The following is a 10,013-nucleotide window of genomic DNA, read 5'->3' on the forward strand; positions in this document are numbered from 1 at the left end:
GAATAGTTAAAAAATCGACGGGAGTACAGTATTAAACTGGTGTACAGTACTCCCTCCGTCCCATATTAAGTGACTCAAATTTGTCCAAATATGGATGTATCTATGTCTAAAAACTCCGTCCCATATTAAGTGGCTCAAATTTGTTCAAATATGGATGCATCTATGTCTAAAAAACGTTTGTAATAGAAAGTTACTTAATATGAGACTGAGTGAGTATTAAACTGGTGTCCTTTCCTTGTCAAAAAAGCTATAGCGCACTTGCAGTACAAAAAAGGACAAGAGCACTGGGATTAGTTTCAACATTCCATGTAAGAGATGCACATTACGGACCACAAAGAGCACTAAAATTATGCTGCCAAACAGGCTCAGGTAAATTTCAGTAAGAATTTCACACAAGTTTTGCACAGTTAAACAGCAAAAAAGTGGCATCTACTATATTGATGATTACTTCCATTATATTGCAACTGAGGGAGATTTACAGAAGCTGTAGGTTCTATATACATGTATCAACCAATAAGAATCTCAGTACATTATAAGAAAACGACAGCTCTTTCTGGTCTGCGTTCACAACTGCACATCAAAGAAGTTTCGTGCCTTCGATTCATGGCCCTGGGACGGGCATGAGTCCTGTAAACTTGCAGAGCTTTGTATGATCATATTGGTTTCATTCCATCACACTCTTGGCCATTGTGGGCTAACTACCTGCAAAATGGCCCATCAAAACAACTAGGATTTCATTTAAACAGGGATTCCGTTTTCTTGCTCTGGGTTTGCAAAGACTGAGAATGCTGCTACAAACCTCTAATGTACTGAAAACTAATTGCATCCGACTTGCTACCACCGATGGCTCCTCCGAACTGCCCATGACGGCCATTTGTTCTAGCTGCAAAGTTTTCACCGGCAACCTTCGAGGAGTTTTCACGTGCATTCCCGTGCATTCAACGTGATCAGCATTGTAAGATGAAAGGGAGAAAAAGAAAGCAAAATTGCTTGCAGAAAACTTGCTTACCATGCCATTCCTTTGGTATAGTAAGCATTTGCTATCAGGGCACAAAATCCTTTCCATTGATGCAAGACATCGGTTGACACTGGTGGGGTAGTAGACCATCTGATGATTGTTGGCTGCGGTGTGCACAGTATTGTAATGAACACTATACTGAGCCACAGAATGCATTCCTTTACCTACAATTGAAGAAATCGTGATCGGGACAAATGGAAGAAAAATGAAATTGAGAAATGGAATGGAAATGACGAAGATCTTATAATTTATCAAAGGCGCATACATGATGAAGGTGTGATTCAGTTGACTTCATCTATCGACAATCATTAACAAATCAAGAAGAAAGTAACGATAATGGCATACATCTAAGCAAAACTCTTGGGCTTGAGTGCAAATACTACAGGGCAGGACATAGTTACAAAACTCTTAAGGCATTTGAAGATTTAAGCTAGTTATAAACTGAAGCGGACTAATTCATATTTAAGGATGTGCCAAGTTCTAAACCTCAAAGGAATGGACTTTGAAGCTCAAACTTGTTCCTCCTCCATAGGACCGCAGGCTCTCGATTTCGATACCAGATTTCTTTATATCCATAAGTTCCATTCTAAGGCCCTCTTCTGTACAGCCTAGGGCATATGCTTGCACTCCAGCATTGACAAAACCCTGATAACATGAAAAGTTGGCATAATGATTATAAACAGAAGTTATGTCAAGAAGACCAGTGAAGAATTTCAACAAGAACCAATACTTTTATGTTATCTCCACCTCCTCGGTCAATGACATTCTTATACTGCTTGAATAGGCTGGTTGCTATATTACGCGATGAGCGGAAGTCCTCGTCCGATGAAGCATTAACATGAAATCGGTGCTACACACAACACATTACATACAGACAAACAGTGAGCAAGAATACGTCAAAATGGAAGGTCTTTGTGACAAAGCGTAAAGTCATACCAGCCAATGCCTTGTAGTTCTCTCACTTAAGCTTCTGTACAGATAATGGCTGGCTCTGGTAAAGTTAAATCCGAAGCTAGGAACAATGTGTGGCTTGCCTTCAGAAGAACTATAAATTGCATTGCAACCTAAGCAGCTGTTAAACGAACCAGCTGTGTTCTTTGGGAAGGATTTCAGTTCTTGATAAGCACTAGGCCTCATAAACAGAATGGCTCCGTGCAGCGTCGGCATGGCTGGATGCTCACCAAGCTGCCGGAAGCTGCTCGCACATTCTCCAGCAACGGGAGCGGATTTCAGAATCCGCGGTTTACTCAAACTACAACAGAGAATTCTTTAATCAGCCACAAATAATGATTAAGGGCTCAATGGAAATCATATCTTTGTACAAAATTGCAGTGGAGAGCTACTATTCACAGAAAACCTATCTTCTCTGTTAATACATAGTTTCAATCTAAAGTTGAAATTTTACAAGGTACTGCAACACTCTACACACTACATCATACTATGTTCTTTTTTTCATGTTGATCTGGTGCTAAACCGCATGTTGATTACCACGCCTATTGACTGCTTAGCATATGTATAACCAGGATGGACAGCATCAAGTTGTATAAAAACTAGTGTAAAGGCACCGTTTATATAAATCAGCAGCTCATTATTCATGCATAAATCTGACCGTTTTTTCCTCAAAAGAAAAATCTGACCATTTTTCAATTTCTAAGAACTGAGCCTAGTAAACAAATCTGCAAAGGGATCGCTCGAAAAAAAATTCTGAAAAGGGTGAACCATCACACCAAAACAGCAGGTTCCTTTCAGTAAGAAAATCTGCAGATTCCACCCCACAATCGCAACTCAGACAACCAAACACCTTACTCCTAATCCACATACCAGTACAGACCGGATAATCAGTCAATTTAACCGCAATAACTCAAGGACGAAGAACGAATCGAATCTTTACCCAGAGGAGCGGCCGGAAGCTGGCGGAGAACCCACTGGGAACACGGGAAGGGGATGTGTGTGTGTGTGGTGGAGACGTGAAAAATATAAATACCGTGGAGGGTTTAGTGGTTAAAAACCAGCAAGGGAAATCTGAAGAGAAAGGGAGGAAAAAAATTCAGGGGCCACAATAAAAGACGACTGGCGAGGCCACCGGCCACGTGGAGCCCCAGGAGAGCTCGGCCGTCGGCCCATCGCTATCGATGAATCTTCTTTTTACCTGGGCCCGCTTGCTCCCTGGAATGATATGTGGGCTTCTTAAGCTACTTGGGCCTATTCGTACCTTTGGAAATGATCTGTAGGTTTCTTCGGGTACTTGGTCCATGCGTAAATCCCTTTTGATTATTTGAGAGACAGATCCTTCTCTGCTTCTTCTTTTTTTTAGAGACAGATCCTTCCAATTTTTGTTTTTTGTTTTTTTCGAGAGGCAGATCCATGTCTTGTTTTTGTTCTTTTAGAGGCAAATCCTTGTGCATCGACAAAGAGGGAGTGACGATGTGATCGATGGTCTGTGACACGGTGATTGATAGGGATGCAAGCGGTTTCCGCATTCACAATATCAAAATTTGTACAGTAGTAAAAATATTGGCTTACAATCTGACTAGAAAATTAAAAATTAAACTAGAAGTTGGCCATATGTGAGATCAGCTTTATCCAACACCTTCCCTTTTTGACCGATGCCGCCTGAACGCATGCATGTGCAATAATGCTAGATCCACCGAAGCATCAGTTGCGCCCGGAGTCAAACACTCAAGAACGTGAGGAGCTAGGTGCTGCGCAATGCATGGAGCAACACCATTAGTTATAATCAGCTAATAGCTGAAAGCCAAGTTTGGATACAAACACTCGGTGACAAGGTTATCTTATTGCTCCATTTGCCCGGTCAGGTGATGCCACGGCTTACAACCCCGCCGCTACTGCCCGATACCCTTTCTCCATATGGCCATTATTGGATTTTGGCATGCAGCAGTACCATTTGGCATTTGTGTTTCTTTTTGCAAAGATCTTCATGAGACAATAGAAAATTGATGGGAGAATGTTGCTATTGATTATAGTGGTAATAATAATTGAGTACTTAAATAAAGGCGCCTGGCTAGACGAGGGGTCTTCATGGGACGCCATAAAACCACAACAACAACAACGTTGCAACGGCCAAAAGCAACCAAGGGTAAACGTGTCGATGTGCCACTACGGGATCTCTCTCTGTCTTTCCTCTCTCGATCGACAGACACTATGGCGCTAACTAACTGTAGTTATTACCCTATATAGAGAGAGCAAGCCAGCACCAAACTTCCAATTATATTGTGCGTGTGGTGTTGCTTGGAGTGTAGGAGATCGCCGCAAGCACGGAGTACACTCCATGCCGATCGACTTCTTCGGCTATAGGGTAAGTCACACGCACTTGCCATGAACACAAGAAGTACCAGTAAACTTTAGCCAGAAGCTTGCTTTAACAAGCAGCCGTACACTTACAGTATGTATTTGTTTTAAGACCGTATGGAAGTTATTTGTGTGTAGGTTAAGCCAAGGCCATTGGAGAAGTCACGGTCTCACGTCCACGAGTCTGCCGTGTTTCGGGTCGGCCGAGCTGACCCCGCCGGCTTGTCATTGTGCTGTCTTCTCGCTTTATGTCCCGTGACTTCCGCTCCGGTCCTAGACTTCACGAAGGCACGATGGACCCTTTCCACATTATAGTGATCGAGGATGCTGGATACTACTCAGGATAAAGTGGTTCCACTTGCGCTGTCGGACGGTCGGACCCCGCAGAGAGCGCAAGCAGAAACGGTGATGGATTCAACGCCCCTTTTAACGTGTCCAACAAAAAGAAACACAGGGACCAATTTCGCAGAGGGCCGGGGTGGCAGATCCAACGTGACACTTCCCTGAGCTAACCAACTGTTAATTTGTCAAATTCCTGCATCTCTCTCAAACATTTAGATTTGTGAAGAATTTCTGAGGGAGGAACAATTCGTAGTACGGTGCAGAGCTGCTACGAGGAGTGTGACGTCATATCGAGGTGTAGATTACTCACATGTCGTCGATCCTACGATGTTGAGCAGTTGGAGACCTACTCTTCTTTTTTTTTGCAGTTGGACACCTACTGACGTCACGTGGAGCTTATCGATGTACAGAAGCTGACACATCCACTGACCCACACCCGCATAATATAATCACCGTCGCTTCGGGGAGTTATCCTGAGAAAGACCGGATCAATGGAGTGTTAGCAGGCCAGGCCGGGTCTCACGCGAGGAACGCAGCGACTGACCATGCCACTGTGGGTCCCGAGCTCACGTTTCTCCTATCATGCCTTCCCTTTTCAGGGATGAGATTTAAGTGCATGCCTAAATTAACAACTACGCTGTGTGTCCGTTAGCTTACTTGAGACATGGTGACGAGTTAGCACGAGACCACACTAGTAATAAGATGATTGGGGCTTGCTACTAAATTGTTACTCGCTCCTCCCTTCCATAATTGTTGTCGCTGATTTAGTTTAAATTTGAACGCTTTAGTTTAAAATTGAACTAAAACAACGATAACAATCATGAAACGGAGGAATATTTTATTACTCACTTGTTGTCCGATACATCTGTATCTGTCTCCTCTGCTACTCCCTTTATTCCAGATTATAAGATAACTTCCTCAACCAAACTTCCAGAATTTGAATGTTGCTTTGGTTAATGGGAAATCTCATTACGTCCTCGTAAAATTTTACACGGTGCAAGAGGCGACGCGCACGATGCCACCTTCTGCGGCTTCTACCCTATCCGTACGCCGGTAAACCGGTACGTCTACGCAAAACCGTGACATGAGACGAAGAGGTCCATGCATGCACCGCACGCCTATTTCATTTCCTGCAATGTTTCTTTTCTTTTCTCGCTATTAGGGAGAGTGGTTTCGCTTCCTCGACTCGGTTTGACTTGAGCTCGTATGCACGCACGCACGCATGCATGGACGACCGAATCATACGAACTACTAGCGTGCCTGACACGTATATATGCACGATAAGCCTGTTCCGCAATGAAAGCACGGGAGAGAGGAAAACAAATCCGGCCGTGTATATATACGCACAGACATCCTGCCTTTCTTTTTCTCCCGACGTCGACGGCCTATCTAGCGATGGATCCATCATATCATGTGCGTGCGTATTAACTACTCCACTCCACTAGGTATGAGGAAAAAAAAGGTACGGATCGCGCGTGCATATGCACGCATGATGCACCGGCGTGTTTAGTTTCGTGCCAAGCCGGCCCTGGACGGACGGACGGACACGGTTCACGCCGCGCGCCGGCGCGCCCATCGGCGTAACTTGTTGCCGGGAGTGGTCGAACATGGCATGCCCGGGCCAGACATGATACGATCCCTCTGATTTGTTGCATTAAGATTTCCTCCGATCATTGATCTGGGGAAATTAAAGAGATATCGAACACCACGAAATTTTTTGAGATGCATGTATGTGTAGTACGGGCGCCAACGACCAAGCATTCGAGCGACATGACGTTTAATCATCACGTGGCGTGCCCCTTTTAGAGAAGTCATCAATTTTAGTTTATTCAAAAAATAGACCATCAGTGTATTATTTTCGCAAGCATGCATGCCCAGATCACGTAGGCACGACCTGCTCAAACGGTGGCTAGCTCGATCAAATTAAGAGACGTTTAATCTTGGGATTGGGACTTAGCCGGGGCCTAGTCACGGTGACCCGATCGACCGCGCGTGCGTATATGCATATGCGCGCGTAGCGTACGCATGGCCCTGGACCGTTTCAAAACGCAGGTCATGAAGTACATAAGTTCGAATCGCTGTCGCGATCGATATCTAGGCTGCTCTCACGGTGTTTTTCTAATAATAATCCACAGAGGCGCACACACCTGCATCCATCCATCCATCCATCCATCGATAGTCATTCGTCAGACCATCACACCGCATGCGCGCCGTGGTTTTCCACGGGTTTAAAGATCCACAATTAGGGCATGTACAATGGGTGACGTCAGCCTATGCTGATAAGTTCTGATGTGGAAGAGAGAGAAAAGAAAAAAACACACAGGCCTTCTCTTAATTAAGAGATGATCTCTTCATAAGAATGATAAAACAAAGATAAGGCAAATTTAACATTATACTAGATTTTATCTTTTCTTATTATTTATTTAGTTAATTTTATTCATCTAAACATTAATTCTAAAATAGAACACTAAGAGATAATTTGTTGTACAACATGTTTTATTATCTTTTTTAATTGACGTGAAATGTTCAAGATAAGACAGTCTTATCAACCATTGTACATGTCCTTAGGCTCAAAATCAAGCAACGACCTACTGCTGCGGAAATTTCCTTTTTGATGTTTTAATCGAACTTTCTTTTTCACTTTCTATAAACTGTGTAGTAACTTCTCCGGCACTGCAAATTATTGCCTCCACGTGCGCGCGGAGGCAGCATACGCGTACGTACTCTCTTTTTTTTCCTGACAGCGCGCACCACGCGTACGTACTCCATGTAGGTCTGGTTAGGACGCTCACCCCGGGGCACATGCACAAATTATGGCGGTTAGTAAAACTTTGATAAAGGAGGTGCCTCCGACGAATATCATACTCCGGTTGCTTATAGTTCAGTCATGCATAAAACTGAGTACTTCGTATGTTAATTTTGTTTATGGCTCAAAGATATAAATACTCCCTCCGTTCCATATTAAAATGATGAAATATTGCATGTATCTAGACACTTTTTGAGTATAAATAGATACATTCATATTTGTATGTGTTGTCTGAAAAAAGGTTCACACATGATACTAATGGGGTACAAACATATGTCCTTTAAAAAAAACTATCTCCAGCTCATATTAAATGACTCAAATTTGTCTAAATATGAACGGAGGGAGTACAAAGATATAACGTCCTATGTATTTTAGTACATATACACGTTCATATTTAGATAAATTTGAATCACTTAATAATATACATGAAACGGAGAAAGTACAAAGATATACAATGAGATCAATTTGGTAAAAAAAAAAAGATGCACGTAGTCACAAGTGGGCGAAGTAGACGGGATCTCCGTGCCGCCGAATGCCACCGCCGGCTGGGAGTAATTAACGAGCTAAACAATGGTCTCCTAGCTTAGTTTGAAAATCAGAGGAGAAGTGATCCTTTGGCTCCTTGCCACGAGAGCAACATACTAGCCTTTGTCTCTACGCCTGCGACGTCAATCGCCGGGTCCGTCCGCTCCGCGGAGCGTCGCCTGGGCCCGTGTGCGCGCGCGCGTGCGTTGTGCCTGGAGATTCGGGAAAGGAGCGTCGCGGCGGATAAGATTTGGTGGGTGCCCGCCATACAGGGAGTGTGGGTCCCACTTGGCTGGTGCCCGAAGAGAGGCCCGCACGTCTTCCTCCGTGCCGCCACGTGGAGCGGGTCGTCCTTGTCCCGTTCGTTGTCCGGCGTTTGCAGAGGTCGGGAGGCCCGTTTGCCCGAAGAGAGGCCGTTTACTGTTGCCGGTCCGTAAGGAAGCCCCTTCCCCCCAGACGGATCGCTTGTGGAAATTTCCAGTAATCAAAGGCTGAAACGAAAAGGCATTTGAAATTTGGAATGTGATTACTGGCCAGAATGGGTCTTTGATGTGGAGAAGGTGCTCTGTACAAAACCATCCCGAATTGTTCTACTCAATTAAATGCATGACCTGTAATTGATCATACGTGGGATGTGCTGTGCACATCTGGTCTTGCGCGATGGGTATTAATTTCTTTCCATGTTTTTTGAACGCCAATTGATGCCCGTGTCCATATACGGCAGGCAATATATTTATTTTTATAGAACAAAAATTGTATATCTGCGGTGCTTTCAAATAACGAGTGTGGTAAATTTGTGCTCCATCCTTCCTAACAAGAATAATGAGAATTTTTTTACATGATCCTTGGACCGTTTTCTACCGTCTCAACTAAACAAATTTGAGATTTAGTTAGTGGCCATATGATGAAACAAAGGTTCCGCTTCATCATTGCCTATACATGCGTTCTGCGCAGAAACGAGATCTTATAGATCGTATAGAAAATTAAGGGGCTGTTTGGTAGGGAGCCAACACAAACCAAGTCAAATAATTGGCAACCAAATTTTTCTGGCCCTTGTTTGGTTATTTGCTAAAATTTTGGTTGTCAATATGAAATACATCATCTCTCACACATGCTTGCCAAATAATTGGCAAAGTAAGGGTTGAGAAATACTTTGCCAAATAATTGGTAAGCCAATTCTTACCCTCATTTGGTAGGGCTAAAATGGGCACAAACCAAACGGCCCCTACATCCCACGGTCTCATTGTATCGTATCGTCGGGAACGCATTTGTTCCCTACCAAACCGGATGTTATTGATATTAGATCAAGATTTAACGTTGCCTTTCGAGCGATATCAGATTGGCTTGAAACTTCCTTTTTCTTCTCTTGGTAAAGGCACTGGCATGGGTTCAACATCCGTCGGTCTCCTGATATCACATTATATGCTGTATCATTCGTGACATGTAGGGACCACACATTTTTTGACCCGCATAATATTCTCCTGGCCACGCTTAAGTCCTTACTTGCGGTCATCAACATTAGATCCAACAGCACATCTCTAGCCCCCCTCGCCTTCTATGTTCCTTTGGCACCGCACCAGCACGAAAGTGGCGTATTTTTACCCACCACCCCCTCGCGCAACCCCTCCGATTCCTCTAGTGCCCCTCTTCCGTCCCCTAGTTTCCATCTAACTACTTCTCCCCTACGGTGAATAAGGCCATGGCCTGGATCTATCGCCGTCCGCCCACCACCGCCGCAGCCCTCGCACACAGATCTAGGGATCAAGGAGGTGACAAAGGATGATCTCATCTGCTCGCTACCTAGATGTGGGTTTCCCAATGATGGCAAACTCTTGTCCTCGCCGCCTAGATCTAGGTTTACCGAGGACGAATAACTCGTCCTCCTCGCCGCCTAGATCTAGGTTTGCCGAGGAGGGCGGACTCGTCTCCTCGCCGCCTAGATCTAGGTTTGCCGAGGACGGCGGACTCGTCTCCTCGCCGCCTTGATCTAGGTTTGCCGAGGACGGCGGACTC

The 10,013-nt window shown here is 44.4% G+C and overlaps 1 protein-coding gene across 1 annotated transcript; it reads right to left on the reverse strand.

Annotated features, from left to right (window-relative positions):
- Positions 1-407: 407 nt before the first annotated feature.
- On the reverse strand, positions 408-3,040 carry LOC100844215. Its single transcript, XM_010231764.3, has 7 exons — positions 2,910-3,040; positions 1,955-2,270; positions 1,749-1,868; positions 1,505-1,663; positions 1,010-1,182; positions 800-905; positions 408-702 (listed from the first exon to the last, which is right to left on the reverse strand). The coding sequence occupies exons 2-7, from the start codon at positions 2,183-2,185 to the stop codon at positions 673-675; spliced, it is 819 nt and encodes a 272-aa protein (XP_010230066.1). The 5' UTR covers positions 2,186-2,270; positions 2,910-3,040; the 3' UTR covers positions 408-672.
- Between the last annotated feature and the right edge of the window lie 6,973 nt (positions 3,041-10,013).

The sequence above is a fragment of the Brachypodium distachyon genome, chromosome 1 (assembly GCF_000005505.3).
Source record: "Brachypodium distachyon strain Bd21 chromosome 1, Brachypodium_distachyon_v3.0, whole genome shotgun sequence".
Classification (NCBI taxonomy): domain Eukaryota; kingdom Viridiplantae; phylum Streptophyta; class Magnoliopsida; order Poales; family Poaceae; genus Brachypodium; species Brachypodium distachyon.